Genomic DNA, 18576 nt, shown 5'->3' with positions numbered 1-18576 from the left:
GGAGAAAGTTATTTGATTAGAGGTGAAGGTGTCATTCTGCTACAAATGTGTCATCTGAAAATTGTGAGGTCTATAATGGTATTTGAAGATCTGTTTTTATGGGCCTTGTTTGTATATGAATGTTAGGATTGTGAGGGTGTGTGTTGTGGAGTTGGAAGAAGTTGGTTATCTGTAAGTGAATGAAGAATGGATCCTCTGTCTGCTTGGATTATTGCAAGGACCCTGCAAAAGTCCTTAGCAGTTGTGTTTCTGGGTCAAATACAAAAAGAGGGAATTGTAGGAAAGGCATTTTGTGCTGTTCTTGTGCATCAGTAAAGGCTTCCTAAAGATAAGGAAAGCCCCGTATCTCTCCCGAGGAAGACACCGAGACTGTCACCACGGAGACATGATGAAGGAGAGAAAGTTAAAAGATACGGACTCTAGCTGGCTCACAGAATGACGTGGCTCCTTGTACACCTACTGAGAACTTAGTTTCTCTCTTATGACCAATGGGCACTGAATGAATCCTTTAAGTAAATGTAAATATCTTGAAAAACTATAAAAAATTATAATAAATCTCTCTTTTACATCCTTCTGATGGAGTTGTGGTGTTTTCTGCTCTGTCGTGCTCTATAGCGACACCCCCGCAGTGCCCCAAACCAAACCCTTCCTGAGGTCCCCCCTCTTCTTCTCCAAGTGTCCTCTCCCTGAACCCCCATCCTTCTTCAGGGTTCCTTTCCATACCCCTCATCTCTGCGCCCCCTCGCCCTCACTGGGGTTCCCCTGCCCCTCCCTGACAGCCCCCCAGGTCCCTCACTGTCTCCTGCTGTCCCCCCCTCCTGCAGAGGTCCCACGTTCAGGGGTCCCCTAGTGGGAGCAGTCCCCCAGGGGCACAGGTGGCACTCAAGGACCGCCTGGTGCTGAGCTGTGTGGTGGCTGCTGGGACAGGTCCTCTGTCGTCCTGGGACCAGGAGGGCTCAGGGGCACTGCCAGGCACTGGCCCTCACCTGGAGCTGCGCCATGTTGGGGACAATGACAGTGGCCAGTACCAATGCCAGGACAGTGTGGCTGAGTGTCCTCCTGAATGTCACCGTCCTGGGTGAGCAGAACCCTCAGGCTGGGGGTGACTCCACCCACAGCACCCCTATTCCACCTTGCCCAGTGCCCTCAGCTCTGTCTCTGTCCCCGCAGTGCCCATGGCCAATGCCACCATCGCCCCTGGTCCCCTGGCACACCAGGTGCATGCAGGTGATGCCGTGACCCTGCACTGCTCAATGCAGGTGGGCTCAGCACTTGTCACGTGGCTGCACAAGGGGCAGGAGGTGGCTTGGGGTCCCCTCCTGGAGCTTGGGGACATCGATGTGAGACATTCAGGCACCTACCAGTGCATGGCCACCAACCTGCTGGGACAGGACAGGCACTACGTGTTCAAGGCACTCACGACTTAGGTGGTCCTGGAGGTGACACCTGGCTCACCCTGTGTCACAGGTGGGGTCACGCAGGGTCGCCGGGATGTTCAGGACTCCCAGGGTCCAGGGTGTGTCCCCTGTGTCCCCAGCAGTGGCTGTGAATATTGGCAGGACCCTCCTGTCCCTGCTCCTGCTCATGGCTGTCATCAGGGGCTGTCACTGGTGGCACCACAGAGTGAGTGACAATGGAGGGGATGGGGGTTCTGGAGTGAGGAAAAGCCCTCAGAGTGGGGAAAGAGATGGGCAGCACCCAGGTCCCCTGAGCTCGGGGAAACTGAGCCCACAGTGACCTTGGCTGGGCAATCTAGGAGAATATAGAGGGTCTTGGTTCTGCTCCAGGGCCATCCAGAGTGGGCTTTGAGGAAAATTGGGATGGCACTTGGATGTCCTGGAGGGTTTGCAGAGCTTCCGGAGGGCTGTACAGAGATGTTGGGGAGCATTTTGGGGTCCTGGGAGTGTTCAGGAATCCCTGCCTGTGGAGGATTTTATTAAGAGTTGGTTAGCTGAGAAAGGCCATACTGACATAATGCCACTGGTTAAGCTGAAAGAGGGAGATCAGCAGTCTCTGATTCAGTGACTGCTGACAAGCAAGAATGCCGGATGGCCTTGCTGCAACATGAGGAAAGGGAGGTGAGATTAGTCCTGAATATCTGCAGAATGTAACAGAAGAATAAGCACAAGAATGTAGAAGTAGGTGTAGTTGCTGATATGTAACTAACCAATCCTGAGCTCAACTTTTGCAATATGTATGAAGCTTATTAAGAACTGTATTTAACCCGCCGTATTCGATCAATAAATGGGACTTGGATGAACCAACTGGTGTCTGGGTCTCCTTCCTCCGACAAATGGTGGAGAATGCGGGCAAAGGCACTCTGAACGTTCGCTCTCTTGGATTATAAATTCGCCACAGTCGAGGAAGTTGGGTGAGAGTCCTTGCAGCCGGGACGGTGCCGGATTTTAAAAGCACCCTTGAGGATTACAAAAGGTATCTCAAGTCTCTACGTGTCGCCGAGAGCCTGGAAGGCTGCAACAGCGCACGCTGATATATAGGTATGGATAGGCAAGCGACATACGATCCCTTCTCCTCATATTTAGAAAGACGAGGAGTAAAAGGGATAGATTTAAAAAAGGAATTACCAGGGTTATTAGCTTATGGTTATTCTAAAGCAATTTTTGCTAATTCATATACAGTTCATGAGATAGTAGAGTGGAAAAAGTTTGGGGATATCCTGTGGGATACAGTGTTAGATGATGATAAGTCAGCAAAGAAATTTGGCAAGTTATGGCGGGTGGTGTATAATACGTTACTTCAGCAGGTCTCTGAGAGAAAGGCAGCAGAAAGGGCGACAGAAGCTCATAAGAGGAATATAGGGTATGGTCGTGAGGATGATCCCTTAGCACCTTCTGTAACTCAGATACTTATGCGTAAGGTTCCCCTGTGCATCCTACTGTGGTGTGTATGTGACCGGACATGCAAGATTAGAAACTATTTCCACCGCCTCGCCATCCCCCATTTGCATTACTTCTTTTGCCACAGCAGCCCAAGCTTCCCTCCTCTGTTTAGTCATCTCCCCCCATAGGTCACTGTGTGCCCCCGGGATGGGATCTGACTCTTTAAGGGTGCTATGCTGCTGGCACTTCGGTACCGAGACCGAGCTCTTGCACGGGGAAGGCGGTGGAGCCGGAGCCGACTTGCGCGGGGAAAGCGGCCCCCCCGCTGAGGCCGGCTCGCCCGAGGGCAGCGGCCCCCCCGCTGCTGGAGCTGACAGTGAAACCGGAGTCGACTCGTGCGGGGGAAGTGGTCCCCCGGGAGCCGGCCCGCTCGAGGGAAGCGGCGGAGGCAAAGGTGGCGGCGGAGGCGAAGCTGGCTTGCTCCCACCCCCACCATCCGACCTGCCTGAAGCTGGCGGCGGAGGCAAAGCTGGCTTGCTCTTACCTCCACCATCCAACTCGACCTCCCCCTCTGACAGGAAGGGTGCAGATGATTCCACTGTATCTAAGGGAAAATTTTCCACACCATTTTGCTGGGGACCCTTAAGCATAAGTATCTGAGTTACAGAAGGTGCTAAGGGATCATCCTCACGACCATACCCTATATTCCTCTTATGAGCTTCTGTCGCCCTTTCTGCTGCCTTTCTCTCAGAGACCTGCTGAAGTAACGTATTATACACCACCCGCCATAACTTGCCAAATTTCTTTGCTGACTTATCATCATCTAACACTGTATCCCACAGGATATCCCCAAACTTTTTCCACTCTACTATCTCATGAACTGTATATGAATTAGCAAAAATTGCTTTAGAATAACCATAAGCTAATAACCCTGGTAATTCCTTTTTTAAATCTATCCCTTTTACTCCTCGTCTTTCTAAATATGAGGAGAAGGGATCGTATGTCGCTTGCCTATCCATACCTATATATCAGCGCGCGCTGTTGCAGCCTTCCAGGCTCTTGGCGACACGTAGAGACTTGAGATACCTTTTGTAATCCTCAAGGGTGCTTTTAAAATCCGGCACCGTCCCGGCTGCAAGGACTCTCACCCAACTTCCTCGACTGTGGCGAATTTATAATCCAAGAGAGCGAACGTTCAGAGTGCCTTTGCCCGCATTCTCCACCATTTGTCGGAGGAAGGAGACCCAGACACCAGTTGGTTCATCCAAGTCCCATTTATTGATCGAATACGGCGGGTTAAATACAGTTCTTAATAAGCTTCATACATATTGCAAAAGTTGAGCTCAGGATTGGTTAGTTACATATCAGCAACTACACCTACTTCTACATTCTTGTGCTTATTCTTCTGTTACATTCTGCAGATATTCAGGACTAATCTCACCTCCCTTTCCTCATGTTGCAGCAAGGCCATCCGGCATTCTTGCTTGTCAGCAGTCACTGAATCAGAGACTGCTGATCTCCCTCTTTCAGCTTAACCAGTGGCATTATGTCAGTATGGCCTTTCTCAGCTAACCAACTCTTAATAAAATCCTCCACACCTGCCAGAGCGGTGCCTGGAGATGGCCACAAGCCCTGTGCCGGACAGGAAGGGCCATCGGTGTCCTCCTGCCCATCTGCTGCTGGCTGCAGTGCTGAGGGCTCCCAAGTGCCTCTGGATGGGGCTTCTCTGGAGCTGCTGTGGGGCTGTGGCGCTGCTGCCGGCAAGCTTGGCCAGGCTGGGGGAGACCCTGAGGGGCTGAGGCACTGCTAAGCCCTGAGCAATTGGTTGGCAGAGGCCATAAGCAGCCCCCTGGCAGCCGCCTTGATCCCGACAGCTGGCTGCTCTGGCTCTTCCAGGTCGGTGGCCGGTTGGAGGGACCCCCTGGAATCAGGCGTGGAACCCTGGTCCTGGCCTTTCAGGGCTGTGAGGCCAGCTGTTGTGGGGCTGGGGGTGTGCCCTCCCAGTGCTCCAGACTGGAGCCTCCCACCCCTCAGCCTTAGGCATTGAGCTCTACTGCCTGATATCCAAGTCTTGTTCCTCTTGCTGTGGGGGAGGACGAGCTCTGTGGCTTTAGGCTCCATGGAGCCAGAAGAGCAGCAGCTTTGAGCCCACAGGGGCCACAGAAAGGCCCTCTTGGACCACGGACATTCCTGTTCTGCCCAGGCCAGGGACACATGAGAGTGCAGCAGGCACCTTCAGGGTGCCACGCTGGCTTTGCACTGGGCCACCTCCCTGTGCTGTGCACGGCTGGCTCTTTGCTTTGCTGCTCTCGGCCTTGTGTCATCGCACTCCTTTGGCTGCCTGCAGCCAGGGGCAGCCCTATCAGGAGGGTGAAAGGCCCTGTCTCTAACATCTCAAGGGGGAAATGGAGCTCTCCCAGCCCTCAGCCCACACTGTAAGCAGAGCAGAGCCTTTTCCCCAGCCCCGTTGGCTTTCTGCCTGCTTCTGGCCCCTGGCCACCATCACCCACTGCACTAGCTCTGAGTCACCTACAGCATGCCTGGTGCCTCTTGATTTGCTGACCCTGGGATGTGAGGCTCACTGGGGGAAAGGTGGCTGTCCCAATGCTGAGGGCACATGTGGCTCACCGAGCAGACTTGAGGCTTCCCAAGCAGCTTGCAGGTGCCTTATGTGTCATGTTACAGTGCTTGTGCTCCTGCCTCTTCCTGTCCCTCTTCTCACCCTCACCCAACCTGCACCCTCTGACCTACCTTCAATAAACCCTGTTGCATCAGGCACGGTGTCAAGAGCCCTCCTTCGGCTGCCGGTCAAGCGCACGTTACAACCTCCAGGCCTGGGAGCAAGGTGGGCTGAGGGAGCTGGTCTCTCAGACCAAGAGGGAAAGGCTCTCGACAGCACCTGCCCATGGACATTCCCCGCATCAAATAAAATCATCTCCAAGCTTAGCTAGTAAGCTAGTAAGGTATAAACCATTAATTGCCTGGAAATCTGGCACTAGTCTCTGAGTTCCATTAGGTTTCTTTATTGCTGATCTAGCAGTGTTAAACTTTGACTGCTATTCTTCCAATAGTCCTGATGTCAGGGATTTAATTGACTGTTGGCTCTATTCCTTTCCTAGCTTCTAATCTTCAAGGGTATTGCTTTCTGACTACTGCCCTAACTCTTGTCTGTAGCTCAATTTTCATAGGGTCTGCTGGTTTTGATTTTCCTGGGCTATCAGTATCCCATACTCTTGGGTACACCTGATTCAATACTTGCTCTGACTAGTTATTCTTATTTGTTGGTCTGGTGTCAATTGTCAGTCCTACTGCTAAAACCGCTCATTTGTCTTCAGGTACCTTCCTTTGAAGTTTTCTTTTTCTAAACGGCACTGTTGCTTCTAAATTTTCAAGCAACTCCCTGCATAGGACAGATTTGGGTGAGTTTGGTAAATAAAGAAACTGATGTATTCCCATTTTCTTCTTGATTTTACATCAAAGTGGTTTCAGGAAGAATGCATTTTCTGGCTGCCCTATAGTTGCTCCTATTGCTTGAAGATAGTTTTCACTTTTGGGTATCAGTGCTTGAGTCAAGAGTGAAAATGTGTCTCCACATTTCAGCTTTCAACTTCTTCCTCATTCTTTAGCTGTATTTTAAACAGTGGCCTGCTAGGGTAAGAACTGCCAGTCTCGGTCATTTCTTATAATCTAGAGTGGCTGCAAGAGTTTTGTGTACTTTGTCTGCTAACTCTGGGCACTGGCCCTATTTCCAGTGTCCTGATTTCTTACAAGATGCACATTGATTTGGCCCCAGCTTGGTCTGTGGCTGCTTTGAACCTCCTCTGCCTCTGCTCTTTTCGCCCCTGCCTCTGCTTCAACCACGCCTACATCCGTCCTCTCCCTGGTGCTGATCCAGAGCTGCCACCATGGCTGCAGGGAGCTCTTTTTCTTTTTCCCTCTCTTGACTATCATACACTTTCTACTTTTGATGTAGTGTCTAAAAGCTTGCGTGACTGCTCAATGTTCTTCGAACACTTCTCAAACTCAGACGGGCTTGGTGCTGTGACCATTTCCCTGGGGTGTTCCAGTTGGTGTTTATTTATCAGTTATCGTACAATGGTTTGTTTTCATGTACCCCGTATTTTCCCCAGTTTGGTTTACCCCTAGGTTTTGCCCTCCCTCAAAGCTGTCTCTACTGCCATTCCCCACTCTTTGTTCCAGCTCCTTCCCTGCCTCTCAAGATAATCCAGCTCTTTATTCCTGAACCTTCCCTGTCACTTTTGCCTTGGACCAATCCCTGACTGCACCACCCCTTTGGAATTCCTCCATTGCTGGAAGTCCCGCTGGCCCATGTGACCTACCCTCTCCTCCCATCTGTCCTAATTAGTCTCAAGCAATTGATGGAATCCCCTCACTCCTCCCCTGCAGATTCCTTATTGCTCAATCGTTTGTATCCACCCCCTCAGTTGTATCCCGATAAAATCCCGTGCACAGAAGTGCTGGCGGCTCTTTGCTGCTGAATCCTTCCCTTGGAATAAACCTTGGCCTGTGGAACCTCACAATCGAGGAGCCTCCTCCTTCTCTTTGGCCTGCTCCGTGCTGCAGTTAGGAGATCCTGAACCACTAAGCAGTGGCTCACCAGGGTCAGTCGCGGGCAGGACCCAAGCCTTGGCCATTCCCCACTCCTGGCGCAGCGCCGCAGTTTTCCCAAGAGCCAGCCCGGGCTCCGCTGGGCTGCGTCAATGGGGAACCCGTCCCAGTGCCTGACTGTGCTCTGGGTGAAAAACTTTGATCTGACATGGAAATGAAACTTGCCCTGTCCCAGCTCCCTGCCCTTTTCTCCAGTCTTATCACTGGTCCCAACAGTGACGAGAGCTGCAGCAGCCCCTCTGATTCCTCTCCGGAGGATGTTGAAGACCACAATGACACCCTTTACTCTCCTCCAGGCTGAACAAAGTGGCCTCAGCTGCATCTAGGGCTTCCCCTCCAGGCCACACTCCATCCTTGCCGTCCTCCTTTGCATTCTGGCTAACGGTTTCATATCTTTTGATATTGTACTGTCCAAAACTGCGCCCGTCTGCTTCCAGCACTTCTCTTGGCTGCTGCTTCAGGGTGTGGGCACCATCATCAGAGACACAGAAGAGCTTCTCCTCCCAGAGTTGTCCTTATCCTCCGCACTCCCACGTCTCTGCCTTGATGTTCACTGGGGAACTTGCCACTTTGTGGCCGCTCATTGCTGTGCTCAGCAGAGACATAGTTTTGTTTGGACATGAGCTGCCAGAGCAAGACATGCAGCAACTGAAGCTGAAAATAGCAGAGGCTGGGCAGATGCCATTTTTTCCAGAATGTGGGAAAGAGAGTGAGAAAAGCACAAGGAAATTTCAGACTGTTAACTTTGCAATCTAATTGCCCTGGGAAACTCAGCAATGGATGGTGCTCTGGTGCTACTGCCAATGCCTTCCATGAGAAAAATTCATTTCAGGAAGGAGCAACATCATCTGACAGAGACCAAGTGTGCCAGTAGTTGCTCCAGGTGCTCCTGCCATCAGCCCCTGCAGGAAAGAGGCACAGCCCCCAAGGCACGTGGCCTTTGGCTCCTTCTGACCCAAACAGCCCCGGCATCCCGAAATGGGGAGAGCCAAGAGGGGGGAGCTTTTGGCATTGCTAGGACTGCCAGCACCCTGACAGGGTGGGCACTGAGGATAAGGGGGACCCCCAATGCAAGGCCCCGTGACCCCAGCAGCTGGGACAGGGGGGAACCCCGAACACCACAGGGGAGCGACCAGGGACGGGGACCTTTTCTAGGGCTGAACCTTAGTGTTTGGGAGGTTTTTGTGAAGCACAGATGGCCAATGACTTTTAGAAATGGACTTGGGGAGAGGGACCTTCAAACTCAACATGCTCATCCCTTGTTTTCCCCAAACCAGGATTTTCCATTGCCAAGCCCTAGAAGGCTGCGAGGAAGAGGAAGATGCCCCAGGACACTGATGCAGATGAGGAGGAAGTCAGTGTCCCTTTCCCCATCTGTGCTGCTCCATCTCCCAGCCCAGCACAGCCCTGGCTGCAGCACAGCCCTGGGGGGATCTCCTTGCCCTTGCCTGTGGCACGGAGGCAAATCCCATCCTGTCCTTGTCCTTCCTCCCCCCTGGAGCAGGAGCTGAGCATGGAGAGCAGGGAGGACAAATGCCCGTGGCAGAACCTGGTGGAAGAGGCCGTTTTGAGCGGCTCCACCGTGCAGGAAGCCAACGGGGAGGAAAAGGCCCGGAGATGCCGCACGAGGAGGGGCTGCAAACGCAGCTGGAGGGGATCTGAGGGGGAAAGAGCCAGCCTGGGCTGGGAAGGTGGCAGGAGATTGAGCCAGAGCTCGGAGATGGTGTTCCACGAGCAGCTCCATGATGGGGAGAAGCCCCACACGTGCGTGGAGTGTGGGAAGAGCTTCAGGTGGAACTACAAGCTCATCGAGCACCAGAGGACCCACACTGGGGAGAGGCCCTACGAGTGTAGGGAGTGTGGACAGAGCTTCAGGCAGAGCTCCAGCCTGATCAGCCACCAGAGAACCCACACTGGAGAACGGCCCCCTGAGTGTGGGGAGTGTGGGAAGAGCTTCAAGTGGAGCTGTGACCTGATCAAGCACCAGAGGATCCACACTGGGGAACGACCCTACGAGTGTGGGGAATGTGGGAAGAGCTTTAAGGACCATGACACCCTTATCAGGCACCAAAAGATCCACACTAGGGAGAGGCCTTACGAGTGTTCCGAGTGTGGGAATAGATTTCGCTTCAACTCCCATCTCCTCCTGCACAACCTGAGTCACACAGAGGAGAGGCCCTTCTTCTGCCCTGAGTGTGGGAAGAGATTTAAGTACAACTGCCAACTCATCACCCACCGGTGCATCCACACTGGGGAGAGACCCTACAAGGGTGGAGAATGTGGGAAGAGCTTCTCACAGAGCTCTCATTTGACCCGACACCAATACAGCCACAGGTAAGGGAAGCCCTGCGAGTGCCCCGAGTGCGGGAAGAGCTTTGTGCTCTGCTCCAGCTCCATCCCCCACTGGAGGAGGCACTTTGGGCACAGCCCAGGTGACCCACATTCCCTGTGATCCATGTTGGGAGCACACCTGGCTTCTTATTCTTTTGGTTTGGCCTTAATTTTCTTGTCTTTTCCATCTCTTTGCAGTCCAAAAGTGAAGTGGGATCGATCTTACACCTCAAAACCACTCAAATCACACTGAAAACAGCTCAATCTTAACACAAAAGAGTTCAATCCTACCTCAAATTGCTTGTTTCCACCTCAAAATCTCAATCCTATGCCAAACTCACTCCATTCCACAGGTACCAGAGTGAGATGGGGTTGGAAGGAGATTGGGAGGAATGGGATCCCAATTCAGGAGCGATAGGATGGGATGGGAGCGTGGGAGCGGTCAGATGGGGATTGTGAGAGGCTGGGTGTGTGGGATGTATTTGATAGCAAATAAAACTTTCAGACTTACTGCTTTCTCCCCTGTTCATGTTCAGTCCGTTGCAGTTCTGTTTGCAGAGTGCCGCATCCCAGAGTGTCCCCTCACAGTTGCCGCCCTTGGCCTGAACCTGCCCCTTTCCCCTCACGGCTCTGCCCTTTCTTTGCTCCCTTTCCCCTCACAGTTCCTGCCCTTTCCTCATCCCCTTTCCCCTCATGGTTCCCGCCCTTTTCCTGCCCCCTTTCCCCTCACAGTTTGGCCTTTGGGAACAGGGGAGGAGGAGGAGGAGTGAGGGAGGAAGAGGCTGAGCGGCAGCAGAAGCAGCTGGAGAAGGGGAGAGGGAACCCTGGAGTCGCTGCAGCCCTGGGAGCATCTCCCCCCATCCTGCAGGTGCCTGGGCAGGGGGAGCTCGGTCCAAATCTGCTGGAGGGTGCCTGGGTTTGGGGTTTTTTGGGGGGGAAGTTTGGAGCTGGCAGGGCTCCAAAGCCGAGCCGTAGGTGGCCCTCAGGGGGACATCCGGGGTCCTCAGGAGGTGTTTTTGGAGGGTCCAGGGGCCAGCAGTGGCTGCTCCCAGTATGAGCCCAGTCCCTCCCAGTCATTCCCTATGATGACGCAATTTGATCTCAGCACAGTCCCAGTTCTTCCCAATTTCATCCAGTGTGTTCCCAGTTCTCCCAGTTGTCTCTAGCATAGTCCTGGGCACTCCCAGTATGATCCCAGTCTCTCCCACCAGGTCCCTAGTCCTTCCCACTTGCCCCCAGCATGTTCCCAGTTCCCCCAGTACATTCCCAGTTGCTCCCAGTGTGGTCCCAGTCACCACCCATATGGGCTCAGACACTCCCAGTATATCCCAGTTGCCCTGAACATCCTCGTAGTCATTGCCAGGCACTCCCAGTTACCTTAGGGTGGTTCACTTGCCCCCAGTTTTATCCCTGTTGCTCCCAGTTCCTCTAATTATGTCCCCAGTTGGCTCCCAGCACGGGCCTGGTAGCTCCCAGTAGCCCCCAGTCAGGGTCCAATGACACCCACCCTGCTCCCAGTATGATTGTAGCCACTTCCAGTATGATCCCAGTCACTTGCAGTCTAATCCCAGTTGCTCCCAGACACTCCCAGTACGATTCCAGTGCCCCCAGTGTGATCCCAGTTGCTCCCTGTCAATGCCAGTGTGACCCCAGGAGCCTCCAGTATGATCCCAATGACTCCCTGGATCTCCTAGTTTGTCCCAGTTGCTTCCAGTTTGTTCCCAGTCCCTCCCACTTCTTCCCAGTTGCTTTCAGCATCATTCCAGTTGCTCCCAGTCAATCCCGCCATGATTCCAGTCACCCTCAGAGCGATCCCAGTTGCTCCCAGCATGGGCCCAGCTGTTCCCAGTGTGGTTCCATCACTCCTCTATGGTTACAGACACTCCCAGTATTGTCCCAATCGAACCCAGTTGTCCCTGCTCTAGTCCCAGTCACTCCCCATATGATCCCAGTCCCTCCCAGCATGGTCTCACTCACTCCCAGTTACCCCCACTGTGGTCCCAGTTCTCCTCAGCATGGTCCTGGTTGTTCCCTGTGTGGTTCCAGTCATCTCAGTATGGTTAGATATTGAGAGTTTTTGCAGATTGAGGAGTTTTTGTTAGACAAGGGCCATATTCAGCCAATGCACAATCCAGCCTGCTTGTACTAATGGACAATGGACACATGCACGCACAATGAATAATGGACATATTCAGAAATGGGGTTGGTATATCCTTGAAAGAGATACAAGAAGAGTCATCGGGACTCAGCAAGTTTGTCAGCAAGCTTGGGAAAGTAAGAAAAAAGTGAGCCATGGGTGGGTGTCCTGGGTTGACTAAATGATGCTTTTATCTCCAATTGTCTCATTCTGTTTATGCTGAAAAGTAAGTTTTGCACCTTTAAGACTTGTTGCAGAGAGTGAAGGGGGGAAAGAAGAAGCGGCAGTTTTTTTTCAGATACTGCACTCACTCCTCCACATTCCTGCTCCGGACTGTGTTATCTGTGGATGGACAGACAGTGGGACAGAGCTCTCTTTTGCTTTTAGTTTAGCTGGCTGAGGCAAAGGAGACAAAGACGTTCCCTGGACTGTGGGGTTTTTTCCCTTTTCTTTGGACTTGTTCAAACCTGCTCTGGACTGAACACCAGCAGAGCACCAGCAGCTCCACCTATGGCCACCGGGCCAGGCCTGGCCTGTGACATTTCCAGCACTGGAGGGACTGATCAGAGAGAGTGAGCTGAGCTGCAACCCAGGGAGGGACTTTCTCAGTTTGTCATCTCTTTTGGAGCAGCAAGGGGTTTTATTGTTTAACATTGTTTACATCTTATTGTTTAATAAACAGGTTTTTTCCACCTTTGTCCAAAGAGGTATTTTCCCCCGGACCAGTTGGGAGGAGGGGCTGATTTAATCTGCTTTCCTACTGGAGCCCCTTTGGGATTCTCTTCCAAATTTGCTTTGAACCAGGACAAATACACCTATTGGCACCTATTGATTGTGTGTTCGTTGTTCTCACTCTCTAGTGAGTTAAAGCAGTCAGTAGCCATGGTGCTTGAATTTGTAATGTCCCTTGGGGTGGAGGCCTTCATGTGGTTCTAGTCTCTAGACCTTTTTGAGGTTTCAATACCTTTCTGGTCACTAGGATTATTGTCCATAACCCATAATTTTTACGGTAGTGCGGCACAGATTGGAATAGCTGTTGTGCTGGCCTTGGTGATAATGATTTATAGGGTGTTTACAAAGATACTGGAGTCTGTTTACGATATTTATGGTTTATGGTTTCTTCGTCCTACCCTGCATCCAAGTTCCAGTAGTATGTTTTGGGAATTTATTAGTAATTGCACCCAGATTGTTGGAGGAGGAGCAGGGAATGAGGCTTTCCAGCCTTTCCTTTCCTTCTTCTCCTTTGAATCTGTTATGTCACTTTTTGAGAATGTTCAGTTTCCCCTGAATGTTAAAGAGACCATCTTTCTGGTATTTAATCTGGTATTTAATCTGGTATTTAAGCTTCCTCTATATGGTCTGCAGCTTCTCTAGAATGAGGGCTGAGATATCCAGAGGAGTTGGTGAGATCCCTGACCCAGAAGAAGACCCAGGCGTGAAAAATCCTGAGTGGTGTGAAGAATGGGAAAATACAGGCTAAACCCTGAAGGAATTTTCTGATCCTGTAGTCTAGGATTTTCCACGGGAACAAATTCCGAACCCAGGTGAGGTGGGGAAATACTTAAAAACGAAGTGCCATGATCATTCTAAAGAGAAAAGGCTCATTGCAATAAGCTGGGCCCTGGTCTATGCTTATCACACTCTGTTAGATGGTGTAGGGCAGCAGACAGAGGCAGGGGGGCAGGGAGATAAATCAGCAGCTATCCCAGTCAGGCTACAGCCAACAGCCCAGACTTGAAGCCAGCAGCCAAACCAGATAGTGAGCCTAAGCCAGTATCTAAACCAGACAATAAGCCTCAACCAATGGCTGTTGCTACCAGCACTAGAAGTGGGAAATGCACTGACAAGACCGATTGACCAGTGGAGGATGATGATGATGGTGATGATGATGATGATGATGATGATGCAGGAGAAGGATCCTCAATGCCTCCTGACATAAAATCAGAAGTCAAAGCAGCAGGCACAAGATCAGAAGCCAATATTGAGTCCTTTTCCCTGAAGGATCTTCGTGCCTAAGGAAGGATTATACCTGATGACCTGATGAATCCATAATTAGTTGGCTGGTCCGTCTCTGGGATGCTGCAAGCAAGGCTACAATGCGGCAGACATTTTTTCACAGAAATCCTTTCTTTCAGATTTCTGTATCTTCTGGGAAGCAAAGGGCCCCAGAAAGAGAATGTAAACAATTGTTATCAGCTGCTGTGGAATGCAATAGGATGCACCTTGATTGGCTCATTTTCTATGTTTATAATTAAGGGCCAATCACCAGTGCAAACTAGGGGACTGAGTCCCTGGACACAACTTTGTTTGGGATTCTTTCTTTTCTATTCTTAGCCTAGCTAGCATCTGCAAACTTCTCTTTATTTTTCTATTTAGTATAGTTATAATGTATTATATATCATATATCAATAAATCCAGCCTTCTGATCAAGAAACAAGATTCACCGTCTCTCTCTCACCACCAGCGACCTACTCAGGACGCTGTAATACTACAATTCTGGACAACACTGAAGGGAGGCATTTGGGATCCCTGTCCCAGAATCCTGTCATCGGCCAAGGAATGATGAGGGGGACTAGCCCTCACAGCCTCTGGGCACGGGTCTTGGAAAATGTAGCACAAAGATTCCTGTGTGCAGATGATCACTATATGCAACATACCCAGTGGAAGACCATAAAGCAAGGGATCCAACACCTGAGAGAAATGGCAGTGGCAGAGATTATCTTCTCAGATGATGTAACAACTAGGAACCCAGACTTAGTACCATGCACGTCTGTGATGTGGCAAAAACTTGTGCGACTTGGGACACACGAATATCCTTCTGCCTTAGCCATGATGAAGCGGGATGAGAGGGATGAGACTGTGCTGGATATGGCAAAGAAGCTCCGAGCATATGCAGATGCTGTACATGGCCCGACACATGCCAGAATTGCAGCGGTAGAAACACATCTGCAGAACTTAGAGGATAAGATAGAGGAGAATCATAAGAAGCTTAGAGAGGAGATTAAAAAAGACCTTCTCGAAATTTCAGCAGTACAGATCAGAGGTTCTGGTCTCCAAGGCAGACGTTTCCCAGATGGTGAGAGAAGGCACACCCCACGAGCTGAGCTTTGGTTCTACCTGCGTGATTGTGGGGAAAACATGAGAAGGTGGGATAGAAAACCTACTGCTGTTCTGGCACAATGGGTGTGTGAACTGAAGGAAGTCACCAGAAGGAAAGCAGCTCCAGTTGCCCGTAGCCGAACTGCCAGGTATGATGATGATGACATGTCTGATCCCCTTGAAGGAACATCCAAAACATATGCCCAGGGAAAGAAGGATAACCAGGCTTAGAGGGGCCCTGCCTCTAGCCAGGTAGAGGCCAGGGAAAATCGTGTTTTCTGGGCTGTGTGGATTCGTTGGCCTGGCACACATCAGAACCACATGAGTATAAAGCTTTGGTAGACACTGGTGTGCCATGCACATTAATCCCATCAAGACATGTGGGGACAGAGTCTGTTTCTATTGCTGGTGTGACAGGGGGATCACAGGATTTCACTTTGGTGGAAGCTGATGTGAGCCTAACGGGAAATGAGTGGAAGAAGCATCCTATTGTGACTGGCCCAGAGGCCCAATGTATTTTGGGCATAGACTACCTTCGAAGCGGCTATTTCAAAGACCCAAAAGGACTCAGATGGGCATTTAGAATAGCTGCTGTAGAGAGAGAGGGCATCCAGCAATTGAACACCTTGCCTGGGTTGTCTGAGAATCCATCTGCAGTAGGATGCCTGACAGGAGAAGAGCAACGAGTGCCAATTGCCACTTTCATAGTGCATCGACGACAGTATAGAATCACTTGAGATGCTGTGATCCCCGTCCATAAGATGATCCGAGAGCTGGAGAGCCAAGGGGTGGTCAGCAAGACCCACTCACCCTTCAACAGTCCCATTTGGCCTGTGCAAAAACCTGAGGGATGATAGAGATTGACTGTGGACTACCGTGCATTGAATGAAGTGACTCCACCACTGAGTGCTGCCGTGCCAGACATATTAGAGCTCCAGTACGAGCTTGAGTCCAAGGCAGAAAAGTGGCATGCCACTATAGACATTGCCAATGCATTTTTCTCCATTCCTCTGGCAGCAGAATGCAGGCCTCAGTTTGCTTTCACCTGGAGGGGAGTGCAGTACACCTGGAACCGACTGCCCCAGGGGTGGAAGCACAGCCCAGCCATCTTCCATGGACTGATCCAGACTGCACTAGAAAGGGGTGACGCTCCAGAACATCTGCAGTATATTGATGACATCATTGTGGGGGAACACACCTGCGGAAGTGTTTGAGAAAGAGAAGGAAATCATCCAGATCCTCCTGGGAGCTGGTTTCGCCATTAAAAAGAGCAAAGTAAAGGAACCAGCTCGTGAGATTCAGTTCCTGGGAGTAAAGTGGCAAGATGGACGGCGTCAGATTCCTACAGATGTCATCAACAAGATCACAGCAATGTCTCCACCCACCCATAAGATAGAGACACAAGCTTTCCTGGGTGCAATAGGTTTTTGGAGGATGCATATTCCAGAGTACAGTCAGATCGTGAGCCCTCTTTACCTGGTCACCTGCAAGAAGAACAATTTCCAGTGGGGCCCTGAGCAGCAACAAGCCTTTGTCCAGATCAAGCAGGAGATTGTTCATGCAGTAGCCCTTGACCTGGTCAGGACAGGACCAGAGGTAAAGAATAGGCTCTACTCTGCAGCTGGGAACCATGGCTTGTCCTGGAGTCTTTGGCAGAAGGTGCCTGAGGAGACTCGGGGTCGACCACTGGGATTTTGGAGTTGAAGCTACAGAGTCTCTGAAGCCAACTATACTCCAACAGAGAAGGAAATCTTGGCTGCCTATGGAGGAGTCCAGGCTGCCTCAGAGGTAATAGGTACTGAAGTACAACTCATCCTGGCACCCCGACTACCGGTGCTGGGGTGGATGTTCAAAGGCAAGGTTCCTTCCATCACCATGCCACCAGTGCTACATGGAGCAAGTGGATTGCTCTTATCACTCAGCGTGCCCGTACAGGTAAACTGAATCGCCCTGGGATTTTGTAGGTAATTACAAATTGGCCTGAAGGTGAGAATTTTGGTGTCACAGATGAAGATGAACAAGAACCAGTGACACGTGCTGAAGAAGCTCCTCCATATAACCAACTGCCACCAAAGGAAACACGCTACGCTCTTTTCACTGACGGTTCCTGTCGCATTGTATGGATGAACCGTAAGTGGAAAGCAGCTGTATGGAGCCCCACAGGACAGGTTGCACAAGCTACCAAAGGAGAAGGTGGATCAAGCCAACTTGCAGAACTCAAAGCTGTTCAACTGGCCCTAGACATTGCAGAAAGAGAGAAGTGGCCAAAGCTCTACCTCTACATTGATTCATTGATGGTAGCCAATGCTCTGTGGGGATGCCTGGAGAGATGGGAAAAGGCTAACTGGCAACATAGAGGGAAACCAATTTGGGCTGCTGATGAGTGGAAAGACATTGCTACCAGGGTAGGGAAGCTACCTGTGAAAGTCCACCATGTAGATGCCTATGTACCCAAGAGTAGAGCCAATGAGGAGCACCAAAACAATGAGCAGGTAGACCAAGCTGCAAAGATAGGGGTGTCCAAAATAGACCTAGATTAGGAACATAAGGGAGAGTTATTCCTAGCTCGATGGGCCCATGATGCCTCAGGCCACCAGGGCAGAGATGCCACCTATAAATGGGTACGAGACCGAGGGGTGGATCTAACCATGGACAGTATTTCTCAGATTATCCATGACTGAGACGTGTGCTGCCATCAAGCAAGCCAAGCGAGTGAAGCCCCTGTGGTATGGTGGGCGGTGGTCCAAGTACAAGCATGGGGAGGCCTGGCAGATTGACTCCATCCCACTGCCCCAGACACGCCAGGGCATGTTTGTTAGGGAAGACTGTGTGGATCAATTCTGCCTCGAGTACAGACAAACCCATTTGTGGGGTTGTCTTTGCTCAGGGACCAGGTTGCACAGGGTGGATAATGCAAAGAGATGGAACAACACAATGTGTACCTCACGGAGATCTGATTGTGGGGTAAGAATGATATGCAATATCACTGTTCATTGGATGTTACTGCCATTGTCTGTACATTAAACAACACAGACATGAGATAGAAGGAAATGTGCAAGTGTCGAAGGTCTGGGCAAGTGGAAGATGGAGAAGGAAATGTCTAAGTGTCAAAGGTCTGAGCAAGTGATAGATGGAGCTTTAAGTGACTAAAGTGAAAAGGGGGAATCCTGCAGCTCTGTAATATAGGGCCTGGATTCAGTGGTCCAGTGTGGGGATGTGATGAAGGTATGATGGGTATTGCTTGTAATTTTGGGGGAACAGATGGAAATTTTGTATGAATAATGCATGATGTGTTGTAGTATGTTGATGATATGGGGATAAGGGGTGGAATGTCCTGGGGTGACGTTATGATGCTTGTATCCTCATTCATCTGTTCTGTGCCTTTAAGACCGGCTCTGAAGAGTGGAAGTTTTGTTTGGGTTTCTCTTATCAGGGACACAGAGACGGGCAGTACATAGGGTTGTTTTGGCTTCTTGCTTTCAGCTTGCTGCTTTGCTTGCTCGCTTTTCTGCTCTTGCTTCAGCTCTTGCTTTTGCTTCT

General features: G+C 50.9%; 1 protein-coding gene across 1 annotated transcript in view; it reads left to right on the top strand.

Annotated features, from left to right (window-relative positions):
- Positions 1–18576, top strand: part of LOC128946684 (zinc finger protein 883-like) — a 126939-nt gene that overhangs the window by 17510 nt on the left and 90853 nt on the right. The window contains exon 5 of the mRNA XM_054290620.1: positions 9190–9803. Coding sequence (XP_054146595.1) covers positions 9190–9803 — 614 coding nt within the window. The remainder of the gene's footprint in view (positions 1–9189; positions 9804–18576) is intronic.

This window comes from Melozone crissalis, unplaced genomic scaffold (genome assembly GCF_028551555.1).
Source record: "Melozone crissalis strain CALT ecotype California unplaced genomic scaffold, PUWL_Pcris_2 ptg000082l_1, whole genome shotgun sequence".
Lineage (NCBI taxonomy): Eukaryota > Metazoa > Chordata > Aves > Passeriformes > Passerellidae > Melozone > Melozone crissalis.
Note: the sequence above shows the minus strand (reverse complement) of the source record. Positions and strands in the feature narration are given on the sequence as shown.